Here is a 26118-nt window from a genome sequence, read left to right as displayed (position 1 = left end):
AGTCTTGTCTGCTCTGGTCACCTAGCCACATGATCCACCCAGTCACCTACCCAGGATTCTGGAGCTCTGAGGGAGCTGTGTTTTGCTGGAGGAATAAGAAGCCATCAGTGGGAACGGTATATGGGGACAGGCTGGAAGTGCCAAGTGTCCCGTGCTTGAGTGCAGAGGGGTTCTGTTGGCCATCCACATCCCAGCCACATCTCTTGTCTTCTCCCTTTTCTCATCTAGATGTGACTCCCCGTGCCTGTCCGGGTGCCCTGAGCCATGGCTGACACCATCTTCGGCAGTGGGAATGATCAGTGGGTTTGCCCTAACGATCGGCAGCTTGCCCTGCGAGCCAAGTGAGTACTTCCAAGGCCACACCAGGTTGTCCCTTCCCTCTCCCTCCCTGCTTCCTTCCTTCCTTTGGGAAGATTCCTTCCCAGGGAGTTGAAGCAAAGCCTGGAGGGAAGTGGCGCTTCACTCATTTAGTCATTTACCCACCAGGTGGAATGTGTTCCCATTTCTCAGATGAGGAAAGTGATGCCCATGTGATTTAACATTAAGTTAACATTTAAGTTAATGAACATCAAGTTAATGAAGTTAACATTTAATGTTATCATTTAAGTTAATGAACATTTAGTTAATGAAGTTAACATTTAATGTTATCATTTAAGTTAACATTGGGTTAAATGCCCATGTCATTTAACATGTGCGTGGGTGGACTGGGACCCACATCTGGTCCAGCTGACTCTCATGCCTGTGTGTGATCACAACAGGCCACAGAGGACCCGACCACCTCATTTTCCCTTTCTCCTGTCACTGAGGCTTGAGTCTGAAAGTCCCTTGAGGCAGAGCCTTGATCTCTGGATGCCCACTTCAGAGTCCAGTGCCTGGCATGGTCACACAGTACAGGTCAAGGCCCTCTCCAGGAACGAAGAGCTGTCTCTCAGGCTGAGACCCAACCGGGCTCTTTCTCAGGTCTCTCCCGTGCTCTTAGCAGGGTTCTCTACCTCCTGGCTTTGGTCTGAGCCCTGGGGAATCGTGACTTTCCCTTTAACCCAGGTGTCCCCCCAGCTCTGGCTGGCCCCAGCTACTTCCATCCAATGTCCCTCTGGACTAGGGGGTGTGGCTCTCGGGTGCATCTCCAGCCTTCCCATCCCTCTTTGCCCCTCTGAGGGGTGGGGGTCCCTGGCGTCTGGTAAAGTTCTAGAGTGTCCTTGACTCGGTCAAACTCTGCCAATTATGGGAGCCAGTATTTCCCAAAAGGGACCAAGTTTGAAAAATTTTCAATTAGATGTTATGAGCCTTCTGGGGGGGGGGGGGACAGAGCTGAAACTTCAAAGAGAAATAGGAAAATTAATCTGAAACGCCCAGGAAGAGTGGTGTCATGCATGATTTGCGGGAATTTTTGCCCCACAGTTAATTTGTCCGGTTCACAGGGGTGGCTTGGCTCCCCTTAGCTGCCTCCGCCTCTCCCCTGCAGGGAGAATGACCAGGGACGCAGGGTGGGCTTCTGTCCTTCAATGCCAGGCAGACGACAGGCCCTTCCTGGGAGGGCAAGTTGTCTGGGGAGAGCTCTGACAGAGCCAGATGTGCCCTGCTCACCCCTCCAGGGTCCCTGTCCTTCTCTCTGACTGCAGCTCTTGCTCAGTGGCAGAGAATCTTCCAGAAAAGCAAATGCTGTGTCACTTCCCCAGGGTGTGCTTCCAGTAGGGCTTGGCAGTGTCCAGGAGAGTAGTGCAAATCAGGGATTTGCAGAGCGGGGAGCTGTGCCCCATGGGACCCTTCAAGCAAGCCCAAGGCCTGCTCCCGTGCAGGCCTTCCTGCCAGTCCTCTGGCACTATCCACCACTGGTTGTATAGCAGTGAACAAGACCAACATAGTCCTTTGTCTTAAAGCAAAGACAGGGAGGCGAGCTTTGTGCAAATACTTACCCATGTGCTACAGCTGTTTTCACAGTGATCATTGGCAGTGGGGGCATGGGTTAGGGGTGCTAACTTAGTCTGGGGGTCAGGAGAGACTTCCTTTGAGGGTGGTGCTTTTGTTGAGACTCAGAGGAGGAGTAAATGTTAGATGGAGATATAAGGGAAGCTTTAGGCAGAAGGAACAACATATGCAAAGGCCCTGAGGTGGAAAGAATATGGCCTGTAAGTGTGCTGACAGGAGGCTGGTGTGGTTTGAATGTAGAGAGTAAAAAGGAGGATGATGGGTGAGCCAGGACCAGATGGGGGCAGGGTCTGGCTTTCTAGAAACTCCCATTCTGGAGGGGGAGACAGCAGGTGCCACGTTGCCTCATAATAGTGCTACAGCCTAGTGATAGGCGCATACCCATGCCTTATAGGAGCTCTCATGTGGCACCTCTAAACACGTGGCCCCTGGACTGTCCCCAGGCCATACTGCAGCTCTGTGGATGTGGTGAGGGTGCTGGAGTTTTCACCAGGCCTCATGGTCGGTGCCCTTGTTCTCTCCCAAGGCTGCAGACGGGCTGGTCTGTGCACACCTACCAGACCGAGAAACAGAGGAGGAGCCAGAGCCTCAGCCCGGCAGAGGTGGAGGCCATCCTGCAGGTCATCCAGAGGGCCGAGCGGCTGGACGTCATGGAGCAGCAGAGAATCGGGTAAGGACTGGCCAGCCAGGCAGCAGTGAGCCTGGTGGGAGAAAGACAGGCTGTTGGTGTGAGCCATGGGTGGGGGGGGCTGGAAAGCTTGGTCCTGGTGTTCTGTGGCCCGACTGGGCATGGTCAGGAGGCCCCCCGCTCCTCTGCCAGACACCCCTGGAGTATAGGCAAGAACCTAGCTCCTCAAAGCCCCAGGATGCCTCTCTGTAAGCTAGGATGGCAACTGACATACAGGCCCAGGTCACAGCGCATGAATGAGCCTGGTGAGCCCTGTCGGGCTGGTGGGCTCCACACACCTTGCCCGTCAGCCACAGCTCAGCCGCGGGACAGATTCAAGCCCTGGCTGAACCTGAACGACTCCACCCAAGGCCTCCAGCTCGTTCTCAGCTGCTTTACTATCCAGAGCAGACCACAGTTCAGTTGTCCAATGTTTTTTGTGGTGTCTTTTTTATTTAATTATAAAAGCATTTTCTAAAAAATCTAAAAAAATACAGAAAAGTCTAAGCAGAAAACAAATGACACTGCATTGCATGAGGCAGGAATCCATTTCATTCTGGTCTCTTTTTTTCCCTGTGGTCATTCTTGGGTTTTTTTTTTTTTTTTTGAAAAGGAGGATGGATGGGTGGATGGGTGAGCCAGGACCATGGCGGGGGGGTGGTTACCAGGAATGGAACTCAGGGGCACTCAACCACTGAGCCACATCCCCAGCCCCTTTTTGTATTTTATTTAGAGACAGGGTCTCGCTGAGTTGCTTAGTGCCTTGCTAAGTTGCTGAGGCTGGCTTTGAACTCGAGATCCTCCTGCTCTTGAGCTGCTGGGATTACAGGTGTGACCTACTGAGGCCTGGAAAAATCAGACATTATATAAATGCAGTTTGGGAGATAGAGGTACTATTGTAAAGATGACTGCTGTATGCAGTTTCTTGGATGTGCCTTAGAAAAAGGAACATACCCTTTTAATACAGAAAGAGCTTATATAAGACTGGTTGGATTTTGCTTTTTTTTTTTTTTTTCTTTTTTCATCTAACCTGGTAGGAACCCCAACCTCAAATGCTGGTGATTGATCTCCTGGGCTTCTGATTCCCCCCAGAAGCCTTCATGGTGGAAAAGAGCATTCATGGGGTCCCCTCAGCCATCGGGGTGCTTCTTTGCCTCTCTGAGCAGCTTTACGGAGTCCTTCCTGTTGTCTGGCTCCACGGCAAGCGCTGGGTCGGCAGGGACATGGAATGACCCAGAAGGTCACGACACAGGTTCATGGTTCAGATAGAAGAGGTGCATCCTATGTGTTTAGGTGACAGAAACATGGGATGGAGTGACAGAGGGTCCCCAGGAACAAGTGGGTCATGCCAGGGCTGGAGCTCGGTTTGGCCCAGGCCCTGCAGGTCCCGGCATGAGGGACCATGACCCCCGTGGAAGCCATCAGTGCTGGCTGGAGGGCAGGTGCAGAGGTGGCCTTGTGACCCAGTCTGCTGTCTCCTTGGCCCCAGTGGCAGCCGCTCACCATCTCAGGGGAAGGCGTGGGGCTCCGCCTCTTGGGAGCTTTGTGATTCTAGCCAGTAGCCTCCTATTTTGGAACCTTAGTCTTCTCATCTCTGAAATGGGAAATGCAACGTGCCTTTCACTGGGGCTGTAATGCCTGCGTATTGTCCTTTCCTTCGTTCAAGAATTTTTCCTGAGTGGCCCCTGGCTCCTGGCAGTACAGTGGCTGACAAGCCCAGTCAATTCCATGGGGTCTGTAGGTTTCACACAGGTTGTGGAGCAGCAGAGGCTGTGGTGTGACCAGGGGCCGCAGGAGAGGCACCTGCCCAGGCTTGGCAGGGTTCAGAGAAGTGCCCTGGATGCTCACCCTCTCAGCATTTCCAAGAAGAGCCCTTTTTTCTTTCCTGTGACAACCTCTCCTCTGCCCTGCTGCTCAGACCCAGAGCCACCCCATCATCCTGGGTCTTTCTCCCCTCCCCCCACCAAGCCATGCAGGATGCTTCAGAAATACCCACCCAGTCTCTGTCCTCTCTCCTGGGGCCCCAGGCCCAGTTCCTCTTAGCATCCTCCCTTCAGCTCTCCCTGTTATCCCAGCTTTCCACAGAAGCCAGGGTGAGCTTTTTAAAATGTCACTTTAGATCCAATCACTCCTCTCTTTAAAACTCTTCAGTGGCTTTGGATTGAGCTTAGGAAAAAAAAAAAACGGACTCCAATTTGTGGCCTGAACCCCCATGATCTGGCCCCTGCTCGCCCCTCCAGCCGCACTGGGTCACTGTCTGCTCACAAGGCAGTGGCCCTGATGACCTTCTTACCGGTGGCCATTTCTCTGCCTGAGCCTTAGCTCTGCTGTTCCCTCTGCCTTTCCTGCTGGGTCCTGGCCATCCTCCACCTCAGGTCCCATGTTTTCACAGCCTTTGCTGGCCACCAGCGCCTCTGGCCCCCTCCGTCGTCCTCCCCACACCCCCATTCTTTGCATTCCACAGTGCGTCTCTGTTTCCCGACCCAGTTTGCTTGTTTATGGATTTTTCTTATTGAGTGGAAGTTCCATGGAAGCTGGGGCCGGCCGTGTCTTTCTCTGGCTAGTTTGCTCCAATATCCCCAGTGCTTGGGGCATTGGAAGTGCTCAGTTGATAGTTGGTGAATAAAATGAATGATCCGTGAGAGAACAGTACCTGTGGCATGGTCCATTGTTGGGGCCCTGTGGCAGCCATGCTCAGGCAGTGGTTGTGTCGGGGACAGGAAGCACATTCCTTCTGATTCCGTGTCCTGTGCTGCAGGCGCCTGGTGGAACGGCTGGAGACCATGAGGCGGAATGTGATGGGGAACGGCCTCTCCCAGTGTCTGCTCTGTGGGGAGGTGCTGGGCTTCCTGGGCAGCTCATCAGTATTCTGCAAAGACTGCAGGAAGGTAAGGCCCTGCTCTGACCCTTCTATTCTGACTCTCCCGCCTTGACCAGCTCTGCTGCTCTGTGGCTTTGCATCTTGGCTCCCAGGAGTGAGAGAGGGAGTGTGCATGTGTTCATGCCTGCGTTTATGCATGCATGTGGTGTTCTCTGCCTCTTGGCAAACAGGACCAGGGCCTGAAGATGAGAGGAGAGGACCTGGCTTCTAGGGCTCGCTCCAAGAAGTGGACTTTGGGTCAGAGCTGGGGTGTGCATCTGGCTCTTACACTAGCCATATGACCTCAGAAAACTTGGCTACTATTTCATGCCTCAGTTTCCTCATCTGTAAAGTAGGGGTAATGATAACATATACCTCGGAGCTGTGAAGATCAAATATATTAAATTTGAGGCTCTTAAAATCTTGCCTGGCACAGAGACACACAATAAGTAAATACTGTTTTCCTCAGGGCCAAGTCATGTGCTAGGAGTGTACTTCCTATTCTATTGGTCTGCTTTCTTGGTCTCTGGTCACTCAATGAAAAATGATCTTTGCAGCAAGAGCAAATAGATTTTCTCCTTATTGTAAATTGTGTCACATGTTAAATTGTTTCATATTGAGTCCAGGACTATATATATACATATGTGTGTGTGTGTGTGTGTGTGTGTGTAGAGAGAGAGTGTGTGTTTTTAGTTTTCCCTGGTGTTTCTAATTGCATTTCTTATTGCCCAAAGAAATATGTCCTTCTGATCTTCAAGATTATTCAGTATCTCAATTTTGCTCTCTGTCACACCGAACCTATTTCCTATTTTCTCCTAAAAGAACCCTTTCTAGATTTTTATGCCTGCTCTAGACTAGAATAGTTGTGACACAGCAATCATGGGACTGTCCTTTGCTGTCCTCCCAGGTGAGAGATAGTATTCCCAAGATACCATGTCTTCCTCTTTTTTTTTTTTTTTCTAATCCTCATTTTGCTGGAACGCATCCTCAAGTAACTTCCATGTGTCGGTCACTGTTTTAAAGCTGGAGTTGTTATAATGAACAAGACAGAAAAAAAGAACCCTATCTCTCGAGATGACATTGGGCCAGGAAACAAAAAACAAGTAACGATCAAATAAATCAGATGATTTTGGAAAGTAATAAATCTGGGAAGGAATAACAGGAAATATAAAACTGGGGTGGAGAGGGGTCAGGGGTGACAAGGGTTGAGAGAACTAAAACAGATGGAATAGTCGAGTAAATATGAACTTGGAACACTGAGGCCATTGGCCACCTTGATAAGGGCATTTTCAGTGTCATTCAAGCTGGATGAGAAAGAGGTTAATGTAACCAGTTACTAAATGGGAAGGTGAGAATTTGGGGGTATGGTCATTTTTTCCCCCTGACTTTGTCACATGTGGTGAATTGGACTGAGGAACGTGGATTCGTTGGCCCAAGTATGGTGGAGGTGTGACAGGGCCCTAGTGTCATGGTGTCCCAGCTTCTCTCCAGCCCCTGGACTGGAGACCAGTGGGGACTCGGGTTGCCTCACGCTCAGGGCTTGAGCAGGTGAAGTTGTTTGTGCTTCCTACCTGGGACAATAGGCCCCAGCAGCCTGTTTCCTCCTCCTGCCTCTCAACCCACAGGGCTCCAATTCCAGGTTCATGGCACCATGAACAAGGGCAGAACCCTCTCTCCTTCCCCTGAGAGGCAGGCTACGGCCCCTGGCTGTGAAAAGTGAATGCCAGCTGCTCCTGGGAGAGCCATTTCCTAGGCAACGTGGGGTCCCAGGGGAGGACCTCAGCTGGATGTGGGCCTGAAGGGAAATTGTTCCTCCAATCTCTCTCCCCGCCCCCACTGCCTGGTACCCTGGAGCTCTGGGCTCCTCAGGAGGACTTTTCTATTTGAAGTGGTATTCTCTCTCTCTCTCTCTCTCTCTCTCTCTCTCTCTCTCTCTCTCCCCTCCCCTCCTCCCTCTCCCTCTCCCCTCTCTCCCCCTCTCCCCCTCTCTCCCTCCCTCTCCCCCTCTCTCTCCTTCCCCCACCACCACACCCACCTCTCTTCCTTTTCAGTACAGGAGTTGGAACCCAAGACCTTGCATGTGCTAGCTAGGTAAGCACTCTACCCTGAGCTACACCCTGCCCTGTTAATTTTATTGAGACAGGGTCTCTCTAAGTTGCCGAGGCTGGCCTGGAACTTCTGATCTCCTTCCTCAGCCTCCTGAAGAGCTGGGATGATGGGGACGTGCCACAGCACCCAGCCAAAGGGGTTCTTACTCTGCAGCAGGCTGAGGACTAGGTCCTGGCCTGGGCGGGAGGCAGAGGAGCCCTTTGAGCTTCAGAGGGGACTTGCACCCAAGCCAAGGTAGGAAGAGGGGCTACTGGATGAGCCCCTGCTGATGAGGGGCATTTGGCAGTTTTCTTCATCTGTCTTTAAGAAGATGGCATTGTCATTCATTCATAGGCACCCATTCTTTAAGTAGTAGAAGGCCCATTGTGTGCAGTACCCATTCTAGGTGCTGGCCGTACCTGGAATGAGTTAGACAAATCTTTGCTCTCCTGGAGTTCATTTTTCAGGGGTGGGAGAAGAGAAATAGATGAATATGGATAAACCTAAAACAATGTCAAGTTGACTGAAGGCTCCACATTGAATTCACACAAAGTGATGTAATAACCTACACCTGGGTGCTCTGGGAGGCTTCTCTGAGCTCAGACTCAAAGCAAGAGTCGGGCCTGGGAAGATCTGGGTGGGAACTATCCCAGGCAGAGGAAAGGGAAGCACAAAGGCCCTGAGGCAGAACGAGCTGGGTTTGTTCAAGGAACTAATGAAGGTATCTGGGACAGCAGGAGCAAGGGGTTAGGCTGATACCACACAGGAGCTGGAATGTTCTTGTAAGTTGGATGGGATATCAGTGGAGTGTTTGAGCAGGGCTGTGATGTGACCTGATTTGTCTCTGAAGGGTGGATCCTAGCTGCTGTGTGCTGAGTAGACTGCAGGGGACACAGGAAAAGCAGGAGACAGGTTTGGTGGCGATGGCTCTCATTAAGAGATGATGGGCTTGGGGACAAGGCATCATAGCGACAGAGGCCCTTTGCTAAGACAGAGTCAGTTTCTTTAGCATATTCAAAGCAGATGGGGAAGAATGAGGGCCTTAGGCTGGAAAGAGAGTTGTAGGCTCCCCTGGACAGGACAAGGGGCCTTGGGTCCACCCTGTGTCTCAGGATGCTGCAGGTCTCCCGAGACTTGCCAGTAACTGTTCCCACACAGGCTCTGCAGTGTGTGGGTCTCCCGGCTGTGTCCAAGGGGCTCATCCAGATTTCTGGAGTGGCTTCATGTTCCTGCAAGGACCAGAGAGGGCCAACTTCCCTCTTCCGCAACAGCAGGATCATGAGGTGCTTGTGCCCAGAGCTATAGGTTCAGACAGACTTGGGCTGAGGTCCCAAGTCACTGATCCACTCTGGACCTCCACATCTGCATCAGTAAAATAGGGTCACACAGCTCCCACCAGCACCCGGTGGAGATGAAGAGTGGACGAGGTAGAACGTGGCTGTCCCTAGCCACACATGGTCCACTGCAAGCCTTGGTGAAGGGCCCTGGCTATTGTCATTCCTAGGCCACCCCAGGGTCCCACCTGCTCAGGCTAAGTGATCTCCTGTGGACCTCATGAGAGATTGAGTGACATTCCATGGACTGTTTGGCTCTTCCTGGCGTGACAAAATACCACAGACTGGGTGCCTTAAACAACAGACATTTACTTCCTCGTGGCTGGAGGCTGGGAGGTCTGGGCCAGTTCAGTGCCTGCTGAGGCCTCTCTTCCTGGCCTACAAATGCTCAGAGATTGGAGCCCTGGTCTCTCTTCCTCTTCATGTAAAGACACCAATCCTGTTGGATTAGGGTCCCACCCTTGGACTTCATGTAACATTAATGACTACCTAAGGATGCTCTCTTCAGATACGTCACCTTTGGGGGTGGTGACTTCAACATGTGAATTTTGAGGGGACATAATTCAGTCCATCGCAGCCCATGTGCTCTTTAATAGAATTTATGTTTTCTCGAACTTAAAATTGAAGCTTCCACAGTGAGTTCCCTATTTTCCAAAATTTACGGGGAAGCCTCTGGACACCGTTGTTGCTTTCCAGCATGGGATATCCCAAGGTGGCAGGTATACCCCTCCGTTTCCTGCTGGTGGCTCATATACCCCTAGCACTCGATCACTCATTCAGCCTGAGACAGGACACACAGCTGAGGCAGGAGGGTTGAAATGAAAGGGACAACTGGATGACAGCAAGGACATGGATGTGGCAGGAGTGTTTGCCTTAGGAACGGGGTGGGGGGTGGGGGGTGGGGCTTGGAGGAGGGATGGAGCATGCTCTCGTGACCTCCAGGGGTGAGATCCTGGGATCCTGGAGATGTGGGCAGAGCTGAGACCTTTGAGAAGCTAAGGCATTAGGGCATGGGGGGTGGGGGGACAAGCAGCATTTGAGCAGAGACAGGTCTGTGGGGCCCTGCAGTTTCCAGAAGATGGTCACAGAGTGCACCGATGATACCCAGGCAGTGATCGTGTAGGATCTGAGTCCCCTGATAATTAGAGGAGCCAAGGCATAGCCCCTGCAAACTTTAGCCCTCAGGGTCTCTGAAGGCTGGGAGGGCAGGGATGACGTAATCCACTCCCTCATCCAAAAGGTGCTTCTCATATGCCCACTGAGGATGTGGAGACCCGGATCCAGGGAAGAGAAGTTAATTGATTATGCATAATTAGTTACAGTTAGGGTTGGGGTGAAGGCGGCAGCCCTGGGGGAGCCGGCAGAGCTCTAACAGGGTGCTGGGCCTCATGGGGCCTCAGAAGCGACCTCTACTCTGGACTGGCTCCTGTCGGGGGAGACTCTCTGTTTATTTCCATCTCTGCTTCCTGGCTTCTCACCCTTGGGGTAGGCCACAGTCCTGGGACCTAAGTTATGGCCTTGGGCGGGCTGTAGAGAGGGACAGCTGGGGAGGTCCCTGACTTAGGGGTTGTCCAGAGCGAGGCCTGGTGGAGAAGGGTAGGCCCCCAGGTGCTGAGCAAGAGCCCTGGCAGCATCCAGCAGCCACAAGCTAATGAGCACGAATGGAGGCGATGCCGGTCCTCGGAGCTACGTCCCCCCCGGTCTGCGCGCCCAGGCTGCCCGCCCTCATTATCTGAGGGCGTAGTGGGAAGGGAGAGGGGCTGGCTGGTTAATTAGAGAGGCCTGGCGCTCTTAATTGCTTAGGATCTGAGTCACGCAGCCTTGGGTCTAATTGAGAGTCCAGCTCCGCCAGCCACGGGGAGGCCATGCAGAGCTGTGGAAGGACCCGCCTGAGCCCACGATGGCATTGTCACCATTCCAGGGAGACAGTTGCCTTTTTTTTTTTTGGGGGGTCTCAATATAAGGGATCCCACTGTGTGAACCACAGGGGAGCCTGCCTGGGAAGTGATCTGTGGCCACGTGCACTTAGTCCTGGTGAAACAGGCTCTGAGGTCAGTCTGTATTTTGCTTAGAGGCCTCAAGGGAAGTCCAGCTGCATGCGAGGGAATGTGGGCCCAGCCCCGGGAAGCACTGCAGGGAAGGGGCTGGGCTCGGCCCCTTTGCTCTGAGGAGGAGCTGTGTGCTGCTGAGGGTAAGCTGGCAGTAACCGGAGGCTGTGCTGATTTCCCCTGAAGTCTCCCTCTCTGTTCAGTGTTGGGGACAGTGGTTGCTGAGCCCAGGGAGGAACAAATGGAATTTGTTTGTCACCCTGCTGCCTGCTTACTGAACTGCAGTCAAAGGAGGCCGAGCCCTCCCTCTCCATCACTTTTATTTCCAGGCACTCAGCCTTCCACTCAGAGATGGCAGTTTCTAAAGAGCCTGCTGACCCCTGAGAAGGATATTGCTTCTGGGCTGTGAAGCTTTGGGAGTCTCAGCCCCACCCGGTTTCCAGAGACCTCCTCCTGAAGGTGGAGGCCTTGGGGACAGTTGTAGAGAATCCTGGTGCTGATAGGGTCTTCACTGCTCAAAGTGTGGGCCGAGGGCCAGCAGTATGGACATCCCTTGTTGCTCATTGAAGATGCAGATTCTCAGGCCCCCTCGGCCCTTGTGAACTAAAATCTGCTTTTTAACTAGATCCCCTTAGCCTAATGTCCTCAATGTAGTATGTGTCTGAATTTCCTTCTTTTTAAAGGGTAAATAATATTCCATTGCATATATATATATTACACAGCAGTGGAATTACTGGATCTTATGGTAATTCTGTGTAGTTTTGAGGAGTTACCGTACTAGTTCCCATACTGGCTGCACCATTTTACATCCCAACCAGCAGTGTATGAGGGTTAGGAGGTCAGTTTTATGCAGGGCCTCCCTCTCAACTAATTCCTTCCCCTCAACTGATCTTCAGCACCTGGGTCCCTCAGGTGGAGCCGCGGAAGCAGCAGCTTCCTTGAGCAATAGCCATTTCATCTGAGTTGCCTTCAAATTGGCCTAGCCATGTCCTTTCTCCTCCTCGACCTAATTCAATGCAGAAGACGTGTTGGTGCCTCCTAACAAAGATGGATTTTTTCATTCAGCTCCTGCTATTTCCTAAATTCCCGGAAAAAGTCACTTAATTCATCTGCCCTGAGGGGCCAATCTGGTGCTTGCACGTTTATTCGCCAAGGCTGTTTGGCAGGAATTGACTTGGCTCCTGTTCTCGGGGTCAGAGGACCAGATACCGCACAGCATCTTGGGACATCTGCCTTGCTAGGGGCCTGAGAGCAGAACGTCTCTGTTAGGTGTGCTTTTTTCTTGCTGTTTTGGTATCTACAGGTACCAAGAAGATGACTCTTCTTCCCCCAAAGAAAGAAAGAAAGAATGATTACTTGGTGCAGTTCAGAGTCTATTCTGTTCCCCCAGCATGTCACCAGCAGGCCATGGGCCTTCAGCTCGGGACAAAGGTGGGCTCAGGGGACACATCCCCCACCCCCACTGTTCTAGACTGAGACCTTCCTTCCTGCCCTGTGGGTTCGTTTTGCAACTCTCAGAAGACTGTGCCCACTTAGCCACGCACGTGAAGCATCTTGCCAGGCCCCCGGGGGAGGAGATGGAGATGCCAGCTCCTGCCCTTCGAGGATGGTGCCAGATCTTGCAGCACAGTGGGAGAAGTGCTGTAGAATTTGAAGGCAGGGAGCAATTGGGAGCGGACCCTGGCAGGGCCCCATTGCAGAGTGGAGCTAGCCCCTGAGCTGGCCTGGGAGGGCAGGAGGAGGCCTAGCTCTGTGGAGGAGATGCAGAGGTCGGGGGCACATGGCTTAGCTGCTGCTTGGGGTATACCGGAGAGTGAGATGGGAGGGAAGAAGAGAAAGGCAGGCTGAGGAAGAAGAGGGAGGAAGGGAATTTTGGTTTTCTCCTGTTGGCAGCAAAGCCCTCCAGGAGTGCTGAGCAGGGAGATGAGTTCCAGGGCTCTTTGGGGGAGGTTGAGTTCACACACAGATTTGAAAGGACAGTGTCATAGGTGCGAGTGAGCATGCTGACACTGAATTATCCAGTTCGAAGTGGCCAGGGATGTCCCGAGATGCTGTGCAGTATCTGGTCCTCTGACCCCGGCAACAGGAGCCAAGTCAATTCCTTCCAATTCCACCCAAACAACTGGGGTGGAGACCCAAAGATGGGTAAGAGTTAGAAATAGCAAGAGCTGCAATGATTGACAGCTCTCTCTAAGCCAGGGCCCTGCCCACTTCATCATCCAAGCCACTCTGGGAGGTCACCATCTGCTATCGGCTCTTTGCAGGTGAAGAAAGGCATGCTGAGTGGAAGTGACATCCCTTGCCAGGTCACCCGATGGGGTAGGTCTGATGACCTCACCCACCAGGTTGCTCACGTGCACAGGGTCTGCCATGGGGTGTGGGGAAGGGGCTCATGGCCTGTCTGGAGCTACTTCTGTGATCTCATATCCTGAGGTGTCTTGCTGTTGAAGTATCAGAGCCTCTCTGTATAATAAATGAGCCAGGACCAGTCAGGGGACACCTGCTGTGTGGGGACCAGGTGTGTGGGGAGTCAAAATAGAGAAGGACCAACCTTGTAGCCCCATGAAGCCACCCAGAGGGGTCTAGAGGCAGATGAGGTGGGTGTGAGCTGGGCCACCAGGAAGGGGTTATTCTTCCCTCTGAGCCCCTCACCTGGGAGGCCACTCCAGTGAGGCCATCTGCAGCACAGCAGGGCACAGGCTGCCCTGAGTTCAGCCACGCAGAGACTAGAGCTTTCATGCTCTGTCTTGACCTTGCCCGACTCTGCCAGTGCTAGGAGGCTCTGATTCTGTGTTTCTAGAATGGACAGCTCTTGCCACCGCCCAGGCCATAGATCTGATAATATCTTGGAGCCCATTGCAGGCAGCCTACCATACCTTAGGGACTGAGAGCCAATGACAACAGATCAGGGATCTATTTTGTTTGTATGACCTATGGGATAGAATGGTTTTTACATTTGAGGTTGAAAAAAGTTGAATTTGGTGGTGCACACCTGTCACCCCAGCTACCCAGGAGGCTGAGGCCGGAGGATTAGGAGTTTAAAGCCAGGTTCAGCCACTTAGCAAGATCCTCTCTCAAAATATGAAAAAGGGCTGGGGATGCAGCTCAGTGGTGGGTAGAGCCCTTGTCTAGCATGTGCAAGGCCCTGGCTTCAATTCTCAGCTCCTCAAAAATAAAAATAAAAATAAAAATAAAAGTAAATGAAAAAGAAAATGATTGAAAACAAATGAAAAGAGAATCATTTAATGTGTGGAATGATACTGAATTTCAAGTTCGGGGACCATAAAGATTTATTGGAACACAGTCATACACAGTTTGCTCATTGCCTTTAGCTGCTTTGGTACTACAGTAGCGGAATAGTTGTGACAGAGTTCCAAATGTTTGTTTGCCACCCTTTGCCAAAAAGTGTAGTGTACCTACCCCTGCCCTCACCCATGGGCCCCACCCAGGGCACCGGGGCTGCTCAGAGGTGAGAAGGGGTTAGGGGATGTAGCTCAGTGACAGAGAGTTTGGCATGCCTCGGGTTCCATCCCCAGCCCTGGGGACAACCAAAACAAAGAAACCTTATGTAAGGAGGGGTGTGACTTCCTTCCCCTCTGCATTATGTCACTGGAGACCAGGTGAGTGGTGTGAATGACAGTAGGTTGTTTGGGCTCCACTGACTTAGTCTAATGAGTTGGCATCCCTCTGTAGAGCTTCTTTTCCTGATTTTTCTCCCCCTGTTGCTAAGGGTTGAACCAGGGCTTCACACGTGCTAAGCACCCTCTCCACCAGGGAACCTCATCCCCAGCTCTTCTTTTCCTGGAACTTAAAAAAGTAATTGACACTATTACCTAGAGATTTAGAGCACTGGGTTTTCCTGGTGTGGGCTAGTTCTCTTCCCTCTCTCTGCCTGGGTTTCCTCACGTGGAAACTGGGAATAATCAAAGTACCTACCAGAGCTGGGCACGGTGGCACACGCCTGTAATCCCAGTGGCTCAGGAGGCTGAGGCAGGAGGATCGTGAGTTCAAAGCCAGCCTCAGCAAAAATGAGGTGCTAAGCAACTCGGTGAGACCCTGATTCTAACTAAAATTCAAAACAGGGCTGGGAATGTGGCTCAGTGGTCGAGTGTCCCTGAGTTCAAGCCCCAGTACCAAAAAATAAATAAAAATTTAAAAAAATGTACCAAGTGGTTGTGAGGACTGAGAAGTGAAGTGTATGTGAGCTCTTGGAGACAGTGTCTGGCATATAGTGACTATCAAAAGTCAAGTGACACACATGTGTGTAGAATACTGACCCCCCCACCCTTGACCTGAGCAGTCTTTTCATACCTCTCTCTCTCTACACTCTTACAAATGTGTGCAGGTATATATACTATGTGTTGTTTTTGCACTCTTGGCATTGAACTTGGGTGCTCTACCACTGAGCTATGTCCCCATCCCTTTTAATATTTTTTTTTAGTTGCAGATGGACACAATACCTTTATTTTATTTGTTTAGTGGTGTCGGGGATCGAACCCAGTGCCTCACGGATGCTAGGCAAGCACTCTACCCCTGAGCCACAACCCCGGCCCTCCCCAACCCTTTTTATATTTTTATTTTTATTTTTTTTAATTTTTATTGTTGGTTGTTCAAAACATTACATAGTTATTGACATCATATTTCACACATTTGATTCAAATGGGTTATGAACTCCCATTTTTACCCTGTATACAGATTGCATAATCACATCGGTTACACATCCACATTTTTACATATTGCCATACTAGTGTCTGTTGTATTCTGCTGCCTTTCCTATCCTCTACCATCCCCCCTCCCCTCCCCTCCCCTCCCATCTTCTCCAACTCTTTTTTTAAATTTTATTTTGAGACAGGGTTTTGCTAAGTTGCTGAGGCTGGCCTCCAACTTGCCATCCTCCTGGCTTTGCCTCCCAAGTGGCCAGGATTTTAGATATGTACCAGTGCACCTGGATATGCCATATTTTTAAACACAATCATAATACTCCTTACTCCATAATTTCCTGTTTTCTTTTTTCTTCCCACTTGATAACACATCAAAGCCGTCGCCCCCGGGGTCTATACATCTAAATCAAATTCCATTTTTAGGAACTAAGTAACAGAAGGGAGCGCTTCACACTTCCTGGTCACCACTTCTTCCCGAGGCTGCTCACACAGTCTGCTGGGGGCCAGACTAAGGTGGTGCAAGTAAAAACAGGGGGGTTGCCTGCACCCACCCTCAGATCGCTGAGTCTGAACCTCTGCCAGGGTGCACAGCCCTCTGCAGCTTGGCTTCTGCTTCTCCTCTGCTTACCGCTCCCAACACCACCCACAGGCAACCCACCCATCTGAAATCCAGCTCTCTCAAAAGCCTCTTGCAAATCAGAAGGCAGACAGCGGGTAGGGTGGGGTGGGACCAGGTGGCCTAAATTCACAGGTAACAGTACAGCTGAGCGCCTGCCCTGCTACCCCCACGAAGGTAGGAGTCCAAACAGGCCTGGTTATGGCTCTGCTCTGACCTTTTCATGTGACCTTGGATAAAAATCGCTTCCCCTCTCTGGACCTTCCTGTAAAAGGAAAGGGTTGGCCCAGAGTCTCTTGGGCCCTGAGCTCAGTCCAGCCCTTGCAGTGTTACCATCTGCAGATCCGGGAGCCACAGCTGGGGACTGGAGTTCATTTCCCTCCCCTCTGCAGTTCCGCTTGCTTCCCAGCTCACTTGGGTTCAGCCTGGGATTGAGCCCATATCCTCTGAGCAAGAGGAAGCAGGGGGTGGGGTGTTGGCCTGTGCCTCTGATGCTGCTATGAAGTCCTGTGTCCTTCCTGCCCCCAGCCCCGTTCCTGAGGATACACAGGTGAAAGGCAGAGTTTGTACCCATTCTCCAGATGGAAAAACAGATTCAGGAAGAAGCCTGGGGAAGAAGTGGTGACCAGGAAGTGTGAATCGCTCCCTTCTGTTACATAGCTCCTAAAACTGGAATTCGATTTAGATGTATAGACCCCGGGGGCGACGGCTTTGATGTGTTATCAAGTGGGAAGAAAAAAGAAAACAGGAAATTATGGAGTAAGGAGTATTATGATTGCGTTTAAAAATATGGCATATCCAGGTGCACTGGTGCATATCTAAAATCCTGGCCACTTGGGAGGCAAAGCCAGGAGGATGGCAAGTTGGAGGCCAGCCTCAGCAACTGAGCAAAACCCTGTCTCTTGGGGGTACAGCCAAGACCTCTAGTTCCTCCTACAGCTCAGTTCAGAACATTGCCTACATATTTTTTAGGATTCAAAAGAGCTGAAAATGTGCAGGAGATCCCCAAAGGAGGATCTGGTGCATTTTGTCAATGGGATGCTAAGGGTGATGTTTGTGGGCCCTGAATGCTGGGGAGGGACAGAGCCACTCAGACAGACTATATGGTAGGAAGTGGTGCCAGACTGGGCTCCCCAGGGCCTGAGACCTTGCCTGGGTTACACATGGAGGTTTGCAGGGGGTTTTGGTTATCGCCTCGTGGACATGAGGTGGTCCCCTCATTGAATGGTAAAAACTTCTCTAACCTTCAGCTGGGGTGTCCGTGACACCGGCCAGGCTCTGAGGGCTCATGCAGTCTGTCCCACCATGACTTCTCCCTGGGGACACTTGCCTGGCCGCCCTGAGGCCCCTTGCCACAGCACTCAGTGGCAATTTTCCCCGGGTCTGGTCAGCGTAGCTGTGAGAGACCCTGGCAGCAGGAAGCGCTGTTGGCAAATCTGTTTGGCAGCTGATACCGGGGACGGTGATTTTGTGCAGCCTCTTGTCCTCTGTTGTGGTAAATAGCAGATAATGACATTTCCAGGCCGTGGCGTGGCTCGGCGCCACACACCTCACTGCTGCCTGCCAGCTGCCAGACTTCTGAGGCCTGGGATTCTTCACGGCTTTCAAATCGCCCCCTTTGTTTCCGGCTGCGATGTCTCCTTATAGCTGCTGGACGATCACCGGCTGCAGCTCGGGCTCCATTTAGCCTGTCCTTCTGTGTCCCACAGGCGGGCACCAGGGGCAGCATACCTGCTGACCAGGAGGCCAAAGGGAGAATGGGGAGTTGGTTCCTCTCCCCAAGGCTCCTGTTAGCTTCAAAACCAAGACTCAGGGCTGGGGATGTGGCTCAGTGGTACAGCACTCCCCTAGTTTGCATGAGGCCTGGGGATGCTTTAGCCTCTTTCCTCACCCTTATCATCCCACTTTCTGTGGGAGAGAGAATTCCTCCAGGGTTACTGATGTGGGAACTGAGACGGAGGGGGAGGATGATCTGCCAGCCCTTCTGGGGACCCTCATGCACAGAAACCACACCCGAGCGCAGACAGGACTGTACTTGAACCCTCCAGGGAGAGAGACCTGAGCGCCTGGGTTCCTAGCTCAGGGGAGGGGCTGCCGTGCCATCGCCATGTAGGGCCCCTTACCAGGCCTCTGACTGCCTCCCACTTTCCAGCTCATTCTCTGGTCCTCTGCTTATTCATCTTGCTCAAGTGCAGCTCTGATTATGTCACTCTGCTGCTCTCCCTGAAGTGTTCGGTGGCTCCCCAGAACGCCTGCAAAATAAAGTCTAAATGCTGCCACATGGTGCCCACGGCCCTCAGTCCTTTCCCCGCTGTGATCTGCTGACTTTAGTAGCATAAATGAAACTCGGGGCTGTAAGGGCTGGCCCTGCCAGGGCCTGGCCTGTCGGGCTTTCCTTGGAGCTCTGTCCTGCCCATGCCAGGGTCTCTAATTGATCATTAGAGCCGTTGCTCTTAGAATATAAAGAAGCACCAGGGTATTTATCTAGTCTGCTGTGTTTTTCAAATTAAAAACAAAGCAGATCCGTTCTAACAGGCTTTTGCTGGCTAGGAAGATATTTCCTGTGTCCCTAGTGCTGGAAAGAGACAGAGAAGAGAGTATTTTCCCATAGACCAGCCTTTTGAGGATTACAGGAATCCCAGAAAGGCAGACGGGCCAGTGCTCTATCCCTGGACAGGGGGAGCTTCTGAGGGGCACAAACGTCTCACACTGAGTTGGCAGGGGCAGAGGTCTCCTGACTGTGGCCAGGGACTCTGGGCCAACTTGGTTTCTGGACTGGCCATGTTTATCTGCCTTCAGTGCAGGCCTCCCAACTCTCTGTGGTCCAGCAATTCAAGTTAACCATGTGGCTGCCTGGTGGCCAGCTTCAAGTCGCAAGGCTGTGCTCTGGGTCCCTTCTGCCCCTCTTTTCTAGGACCTGGCCCCACTTGGCCCTACCTTTTCTTACATTTTCCATCCCGCCCAGCGCCAGCCTCAGATCCGTCCCTCCAGCCCGAGCTCTCTGCTTGCTCCCCATGGGCCTTCAGGAGAGCAGGGCTGGGCTGTGTGGCCTCTGCCTCTCACCTCAACCCCATTTGTGCCTGGCTCCTTGCCCCCAATGGCTTTCCTACCACTCTGCCTATCCCCCAGCAAGGGTGCTGCTTCTCCAGGGTCTGCCTCTAGCTACTTCTTACTGCTTTCTTCCCCTCACTTAAATGTTTATGGAGCATCTAGAGTGTGCTGGGGAACAGTCCAGGCTCTGAAGCTACATTGGAGACCCAGGCAGGCGAAACCTGGGCCTCTGGAAACCTGTTCAGAGGTGGTAAGATTGACAGCAGGGAGCACACACCAGTGTGAAATGGGGAATCCCCAAGGCCTCTCTGCTCCCCAAGTTCCAGAGCTTCAGTAACACTGTGTGCTGCTCCTGCCTCTCCTGTATCTGCCACTCTTATCTTTCTCCCAGCCCTGGTTCTGTGTGTCACCCGCTGCTCTACGGCTCTTCCAATGGAGTCCAGGGAAAAACGCCACAAACATCAGTGCCCCACTTTGTCTCCTTGCTCACACCACCCCCGCCCATCCTGATGGCCAGCCGGGTGGTCTCAGGACAACCCTGCAGTCCTTCCTTCCTTTCCCTCCCCTCCCATAGGGCTCTAGGAATTCCATTGGTATCTGGGAATGTTCCAGAAAAAGTGCCTGTACAAATAATGTGGAGGACAGATCCACTGGGAGGAGGACTGGGCCCATATTCTTAGCAAATGCCCTCTCCCTGAAACTCAGGTCTGATCATGGCCCTCCACTACTTAAATGCCACCAGCGGTCCCATGTATCTAGGGAATCCCAACCCCTGCAGTGACTTGTTCGCATCCCTCAGCCCTGTCCTTCCTTCCCAACTGACAGCATCAGGTGTCTGCTGAACCCTGGGGATTAAATGTGGACGCTGTTGAGGGCTGGGAATATGGCTTAGTGGAAGAGCGTTTCCCCAGAGCGCACAAAGGCCTGGGATCAGTCCCCAGCGCTGGGTGGTGGGGGAGTCCTCTCTCTCTAAGGACTCACAGCCTTAGAGGGGCCCCATCACGGGAGAGAGAAGTCCTGTGTGATGCACTCAGTGGTGCTCTAGGAAAGGCAGCCCACTGTGGGGACACAGTGGGAAGAAACTAGTAGCAGGAACTTAAGAAGTGTTTGCTGATGCCCTTGACATCTCTGGCCCTGATCTCAGCTAACATTGCTGTCCAGATTCTAGGGATAGGGACGTGGAGGGTTAACTCGAGGCTCCAGCCTCCCTGCCTTCCATCATGGAGATTTTAAATCTTCCAAAAGCAGGGCTGTGACTTCACATCTTTGGGGTCAGGCCCTAAATATATGGGGAAATGCCAATCCAAGGGCTTTTTTTTGTTGTTGTTTGTTTGTTTTTACACCATCACCCAATACAGCATACTTCTGTGACCCCTGGTCACCCGAAAGTGTGGGAATCTCTTCCTGCTGGCTACCAATCCATTAAGTTCTAGATTTTCCAGCCGAGTTCTCCAGTTCAACCCTGACACTTGCTACCTGGAGCGAGGGTCAGCCCACAGGTAAGACTGTACCCGACTTTAGATGCCAGTTGCAAGAATGCAGAGGACCAGCTGGCCATAAATGAGGGTTCCCAGAACCCATTCTTCGATTCAGTTAGTTTACAGCTCACAGACTCAGGGGAACACATTCCCTGGTTTATTGTAAAGGATATTATTATAAAGCGTACAGAGAGAGATGTGTGGGGCCAGGTGTGGGAGAGGGTGCAGAGCTTCCATGCCCTCTGCCCCATGCACCGCCCTCCAGCAACCTCCATGTGTTCTGCTGCCAGAAGCCCCCAGAGCCCCGACCTCTTGAGATTTTACGGAGGTTTCGTTACACAGGCATGACTGATGACGTCCTGGGCCATTAGTGATCAGTTTCATCCTTTGTCCCCTTCCCTGAGGTTGGGGGTGGGGATGAAAGTCCCAAGCCTCTAATCATGCCTTGAAATTTCTGGTGTGCAACCCCTATCCTGAAGCTCTCTGGGGGGTCACCCGCCACTTCATTAGCATAAAAGTCACTGTTACCACTCTGGAGAGTCCCAGAGTTTTTTGAGCTATAGGTCAAGAAATAGGAATGAAGACCAAATACATATGTATACGTTGGGGGTTGCTTCTTTTGTTTGCTTGCTTATTCTAGTGTGGCACTGGGGATTGAACCCCGGGGTGCTCTGCCACTGAGCTACGTCCCCAGCCCTTTTAAATTTTTATTTTGATTCAGGCTGGCCTCAAACTTGCCATCCTCCTGCCTCAGATCCCCAAGTCACTGGGTTTCCAGGCACATATCACCATGCCCAACTATACATATATTTCCCAGTATCACAGGCCCGCGGACTGCTCAGATGTTCTGGAACTATAGAACTTTGGAGCGAGGACTTTCTCTGCCTCCCCCCCCCCTCCTTGCATGGTCAAGACTGACCACGGGGAGTCCCCCATCCGAGGCGAGGCTTCACGGCAGCCCTCAGGAATATCAGGCTCACTTGAAGCCCTGGGCTCAGGCAGCCGAAGAGACGGGACATTTTCAGAATACAGAATGGAAAACAAAAGACCTGGCCTCTCGTTTTCTTGCTATCTGAGAACCAGACTCCCTTCACAGAGCCTGGGCTGATCCAGGGCGCAGGTGCTTCTGGTGAGACAGCGTGTGTGGGAGGCCCAGCCCAGGGCTGCTAGAAAGCAGAGGTTTGTTATGCAACCAGGGCTGGGCTGGGGGAGGCAGGGCCTGCTCTGGGGCTTTGTGCTGCTGGCATGGCCGGTGTCTGTCTGGAAAGTTTTCACCATTTGTCTCCAGGGGATAGCTCTCTCCACCTACTTTCTCCCTGGCTCCCTCAGAACCCATGAGGCCTATTAGCATCTCCTCAACAAGTGTGCAGGTCTGCAGCAGAGGTGAGAGGCGAAATTGGGGGTGAATTCCAGCATAACCTGTGCAGCCCCTGACAGATGCCCTAAGCTGTCTCTGCTTCGTGTCCATTCTCGTCAAAAGCATGATCCCTGGAAAATGCTCACACTGAGTCTAACACAAAGCATCCCTTATATAAGCTCTTGCCTGTTTTATTTTTAACTTTTTTTTTTTTTTTTTTTTGCGGTGCTAGGGATTGAACCCAGGGCCTTGCACATGCCAAGCAGGCACTCTAGCACTGAGCTACCCACCCAGCCCGAACTCTTGCTTTTATTATTATGTTCCTGGACCTCCATCCTGGCTCTGCCACCTCCTCTTCACATGAACTTGGCTGAGCACCCCAGTCTCTCTGGGTCTTTGATTCCTCATCCGTGACATTCCGATCATCAAGCCTCCCCCCACCAGGGCCGTTGTGAAAGTCAACAAGATTAAATGTGGTAATGATAATGTGTGTTGAGCGCCAGGCACGGAATAAGTGCTCAATGAATGGTGGCTATTATCGTTCTTAGGAGTTATGAGTCTAAGTTACATGGCGGGGAGCAAGACTGATGTGAAGCCAGTTTCCCCCGCCACCTGGGCCTTCCCCTGCCCTAACTGCTTCCCAGCCTTGAAGCAATTTGACTTGGAAAGGCGAAGGGAGACTTTGGTGGGAGAGCTGCCAACCACTGTGGGATGGTGGTGGTCCTGGGAGATGATGGACAGAGTTCAGTGTGAGTTCCCCAGTGATCTGGGTGGAGATACACGGGCCCGCAGCCTGGAGGGCATGCTAGACCCAGCTCTGGCTTGGGTGTCATTTCCAGGAGGCCAGGCTCAGTGAAGAGGGTGCAGAAGCAAGGGACAACTTCTTTTAGGGCTAAAAGTAGCAAGGAAGGCCCCAGGACTGTAGCCCCCCCCCCGAAGGATTTGTTGTAGGTTGCCTTAGTGACGGGGCAGGAGGGTTATGTTTGAGAACGCAGATGGAACTGACCTCAGCAGAGTGCTTAGTGTTTATGCACATTGATTTCCAGTCCTCTGTCACCCCTGGGGAGAATCAGTGTCATCACTTGTCCCCACACAGAGTCCCATAAGATCCTTTGATAGAGTTCTGGAGTCCACCCTGTGGTATCCTGACCAAGAATTGTTGGGGGTCTTTTAGTTCTTCTGCTGAGGGGACTTTACAGTTGCATTTACCTCTAAATTTTGAAAACCCAAGCAGGCACCCTTAGAGAGATACAAAGACTTTCCACCTTCTTTTTTAATGCAAACTGAAATTTCAAAATAATATTGTGTTTGAAAAAAGTGAACGTGATATTGACTCCGCTTTTCCGGCTGCATGTGTCCCGTCCTCTGAACTCAGAGGATCTGGCAGCCCTGAGAGGAGAGGGAACCTGGTTGGAGTCACAGACTGGTGGCCACAGTGGGACCTCAGTGGAAATGAGCCTGTGACAGACTCATCAGCCTCTGGGGCCAACATCGGGCCCTTACCAGAGATGGCCAGCACAAGGAAGCTGTTGTGGGCTGTCTCCTCTGGCCCTCTAGGGACATCTCCCTTGTCCCTTCCATGTGCATGATTCTTTCTGTGCAAGTGTTGCTGTAATTGCCCCCTCCAGCCTTGGTCAGCCCCTCTGCTCTGTCCATTCAGACCAGCGTTTGTATGTCTTTCCTTCAGTGCTCAGTACTCCCATGGGTACTTCTTAACACCTCATGCTGGACACACATCTGGCATCCACTGTGTCCCCCACAAATGCCTGTTGAATGGATGAATTCCTTGGGACCGTGTACCACATTTTGTGTGTCCCCCTTCAACTGTATGTTATTAGATTCACTATCGTCTTAAAACTCTCCTCTCAGCTTCTGATGGGACAGCCCCCTCCCCTTTGCCCAGGCTCTTGTTGAAACCATCGCTGCATCCGCTGTGGTTCACGTTATCCATCCTGCACACCCCGTCAGCTGGATCCAGATGGCCCACCGGAAACAAAGCAGAAATCCCAAACGTAGTCTCCCTGTCTGCCAGGGGATGTGGAGACGAGCCAGGATCAGGAAGGGTTAACAGAGGCAGCGTACTGGGCCACTGTCCTCCCTGCCCACCCTGCCCCCCCACCCCCGCCCCGCCAGCCCTGTGGTTCATCTTGTCTCAGTCCCCTGATTTCCCTCTCAGACCCGCACACCGTGAGACACAGTCACAGAAATGATCCAGAGACACATGGAGTCATGATATCTTATTATGTGCTCTGTGAATGTTAATCATCAAGAGCAGAGGCCGCTGACTTCTTTAACCCTCCCCCTCTACTCAGAGGTGGCGGTGACTGAGTGGCAAGGGAGGGAGGCGTGTCTTGAAATCTGCAGAAAATGAAGGTGCTTTCGTTCAACTAGGGAGAGGTGGCCTGGGGCTGGCAGGTGGTGCCCGCATGTCAGCAGCTACTCTGACCGAGGGTGGTCAGTGGTAATGGCACAGCCCTCAGGAAGCCTGGCTGCGGAGGCCTGACCCTCCCTGGCTAATTTACCTGGCCACTAGCAGCAGGGGTGGAAAGGGCTGGAGGGTCCCTGGCAGGACACCCAGGTGAGAAGTATGGAGAGAGAATAACCTTCCTTCCAAAATCTCTCTCCAGTCACTTTCTGTTTCTATCTCAGACCAGACAGCAGGTGGCTGACATTCTTAAGGATGTGTCTCTCTGGGCCCTGTCTGTGACAGTATTTCTGGGTGGTCAGTTTCTGGGTGGACTCTGCATGCATTCAGCCCTGCTGGCTGCCTGGACGGTGTCCTAATGAATGGGAAGAGGGGCCAGGGCCAGGGCCAGGCTGTGCCTGCTCCCACCTGAGGTTCAATGTCACTTGTACTTCTGGAGGGAGGTGTGGCGACCAGGAGCCAGCCCTCAGCATGAGGAGGGTGAAATTGGGGCCAGGCTGCAGGGTGAGGGCTTGGAAAAGCATCCTGCCCAGGCAGCCAGACCTGGTTGGGGCAGTTGAAACCTACATCTGAGGCACAGAGGGAACAGCGTTCACATCCCAGCTCCCCACGGTCAAGTTATTTAACTTCAAGTCTCAGATCCCTTGTTTATAAAACAGATACTGTAATACCCACTTTATAAGGTTGTTGTGAAAATTAAATGAGATTCTATATAAAACAGCCAGCTTGGTGCCTGGCATAGCATAAGCACCTACTAAAGGGTATAAATGTTTATAAATTGTACATCAGTATCTGAACTGTATGTACTTAAAGTTGTTTGGCAGCGGGACCCAGGCCCCCCATACTGAGTCTATGGCAAAAAGGCTATTTCTAATCTGTCCACCAAGCAGGGCCAGCGTGCATCTGCAAGCCTGGCTGATCATGTTTCATGGCTTGAGCATGGCTGAACTTATGGGGGGATCAGTGACCCAGTGACACTGACTGGTAGGGTGGGTTGTGCATGAGGCTAACTGTCTTCCTTTGAGTCACAGTCAACAGCTGAGTCCTGTCTCCTACATATGCTGCATATGCTGCCAGCTTAAGTCTGTCCTGGCCTGCGAAAGTCCAGATCTGATCAATAAATGAAGTTGGGGGTGGGGAGTATGAGAACACCTGCCTAAGGTTTTTGAAGCTCTGGATTCAATCCCCAGCACTAGGGGGAAGGAAAAAGAAGGGAGGAGTGAGGAAGGATTGGGGCAAGTGATTTCTTTAAATAGGAATGCAGTATGTCTATTTAAAATAGATTCTGAGCTGGCCAGCATGCCTATAATCCCAGCCACTGGGGAGGCTGAGGCAGGAGGATCAAGAGTTCAAAGCCAGCCTCAGCAACTCAGTGAGACCCTGTCTCTAAATAAAATACAAAAAAAGGGCTGGGGATGGGGCTCAGTGGTTAAGGACCCTGGGTTCAATCCCGAGTACCAAAAAAAAAAAAAAAAAGGAAAAAAATGGATTTTGACTTTGCACAATCTGATTCACATTTTGGCCAGTATCCTTCCAGGTAGTCGTCTGTGTACAGATAGACTTTTCAGTGACCAGGTATGTGCGTGTATTTCTACAGTGGAGCA

The 26118-nt window shown here is 51.9% G+C and overlaps 1 protein-coding gene across 3 annotated transcripts in view; it reads left to right on the top strand.

Moving 5' to 3' along the window:
* Positions 1-26118, top strand: part of Rph3al (rabphilin 3A like (without C2 domains)) — a 101371-nt gene that overhangs the window by 13971 nt on the left and 61282 nt on the right. For all 3 annotated transcript variants that reach the window (XM_048793249.1, XM_048793242.1, XM_048793246.1), the window contains exons 2-4: positions 229-341; positions 2456-2599; positions 5355-5484. In XM_048793249.1, coding sequence (XP_048649206.1) covers positions 265-341; positions 2456-2599; positions 5355-5484 — 351 coding nt within the window. In that variant the 5' untranslated portion in view covers positions 229-264. The remainder of the gene's footprint in view (positions 1-228; positions 342-2455; positions 2600-5354; positions 5485-26118) is intronic.

This window comes from Marmota marmota, unplaced genomic scaffold (genome assembly GCF_001458135.2).
Source record: "Marmota marmota marmota unplaced genomic scaffold, marMar, whole genome shotgun sequence".
Lineage (NCBI taxonomy): Eukaryota > Metazoa > Chordata > Mammalia > Rodentia > Sciuridae > Marmota > Marmota marmota.
This window is presented reverse-complemented; position numbering and strand designations above follow the sequence as displayed.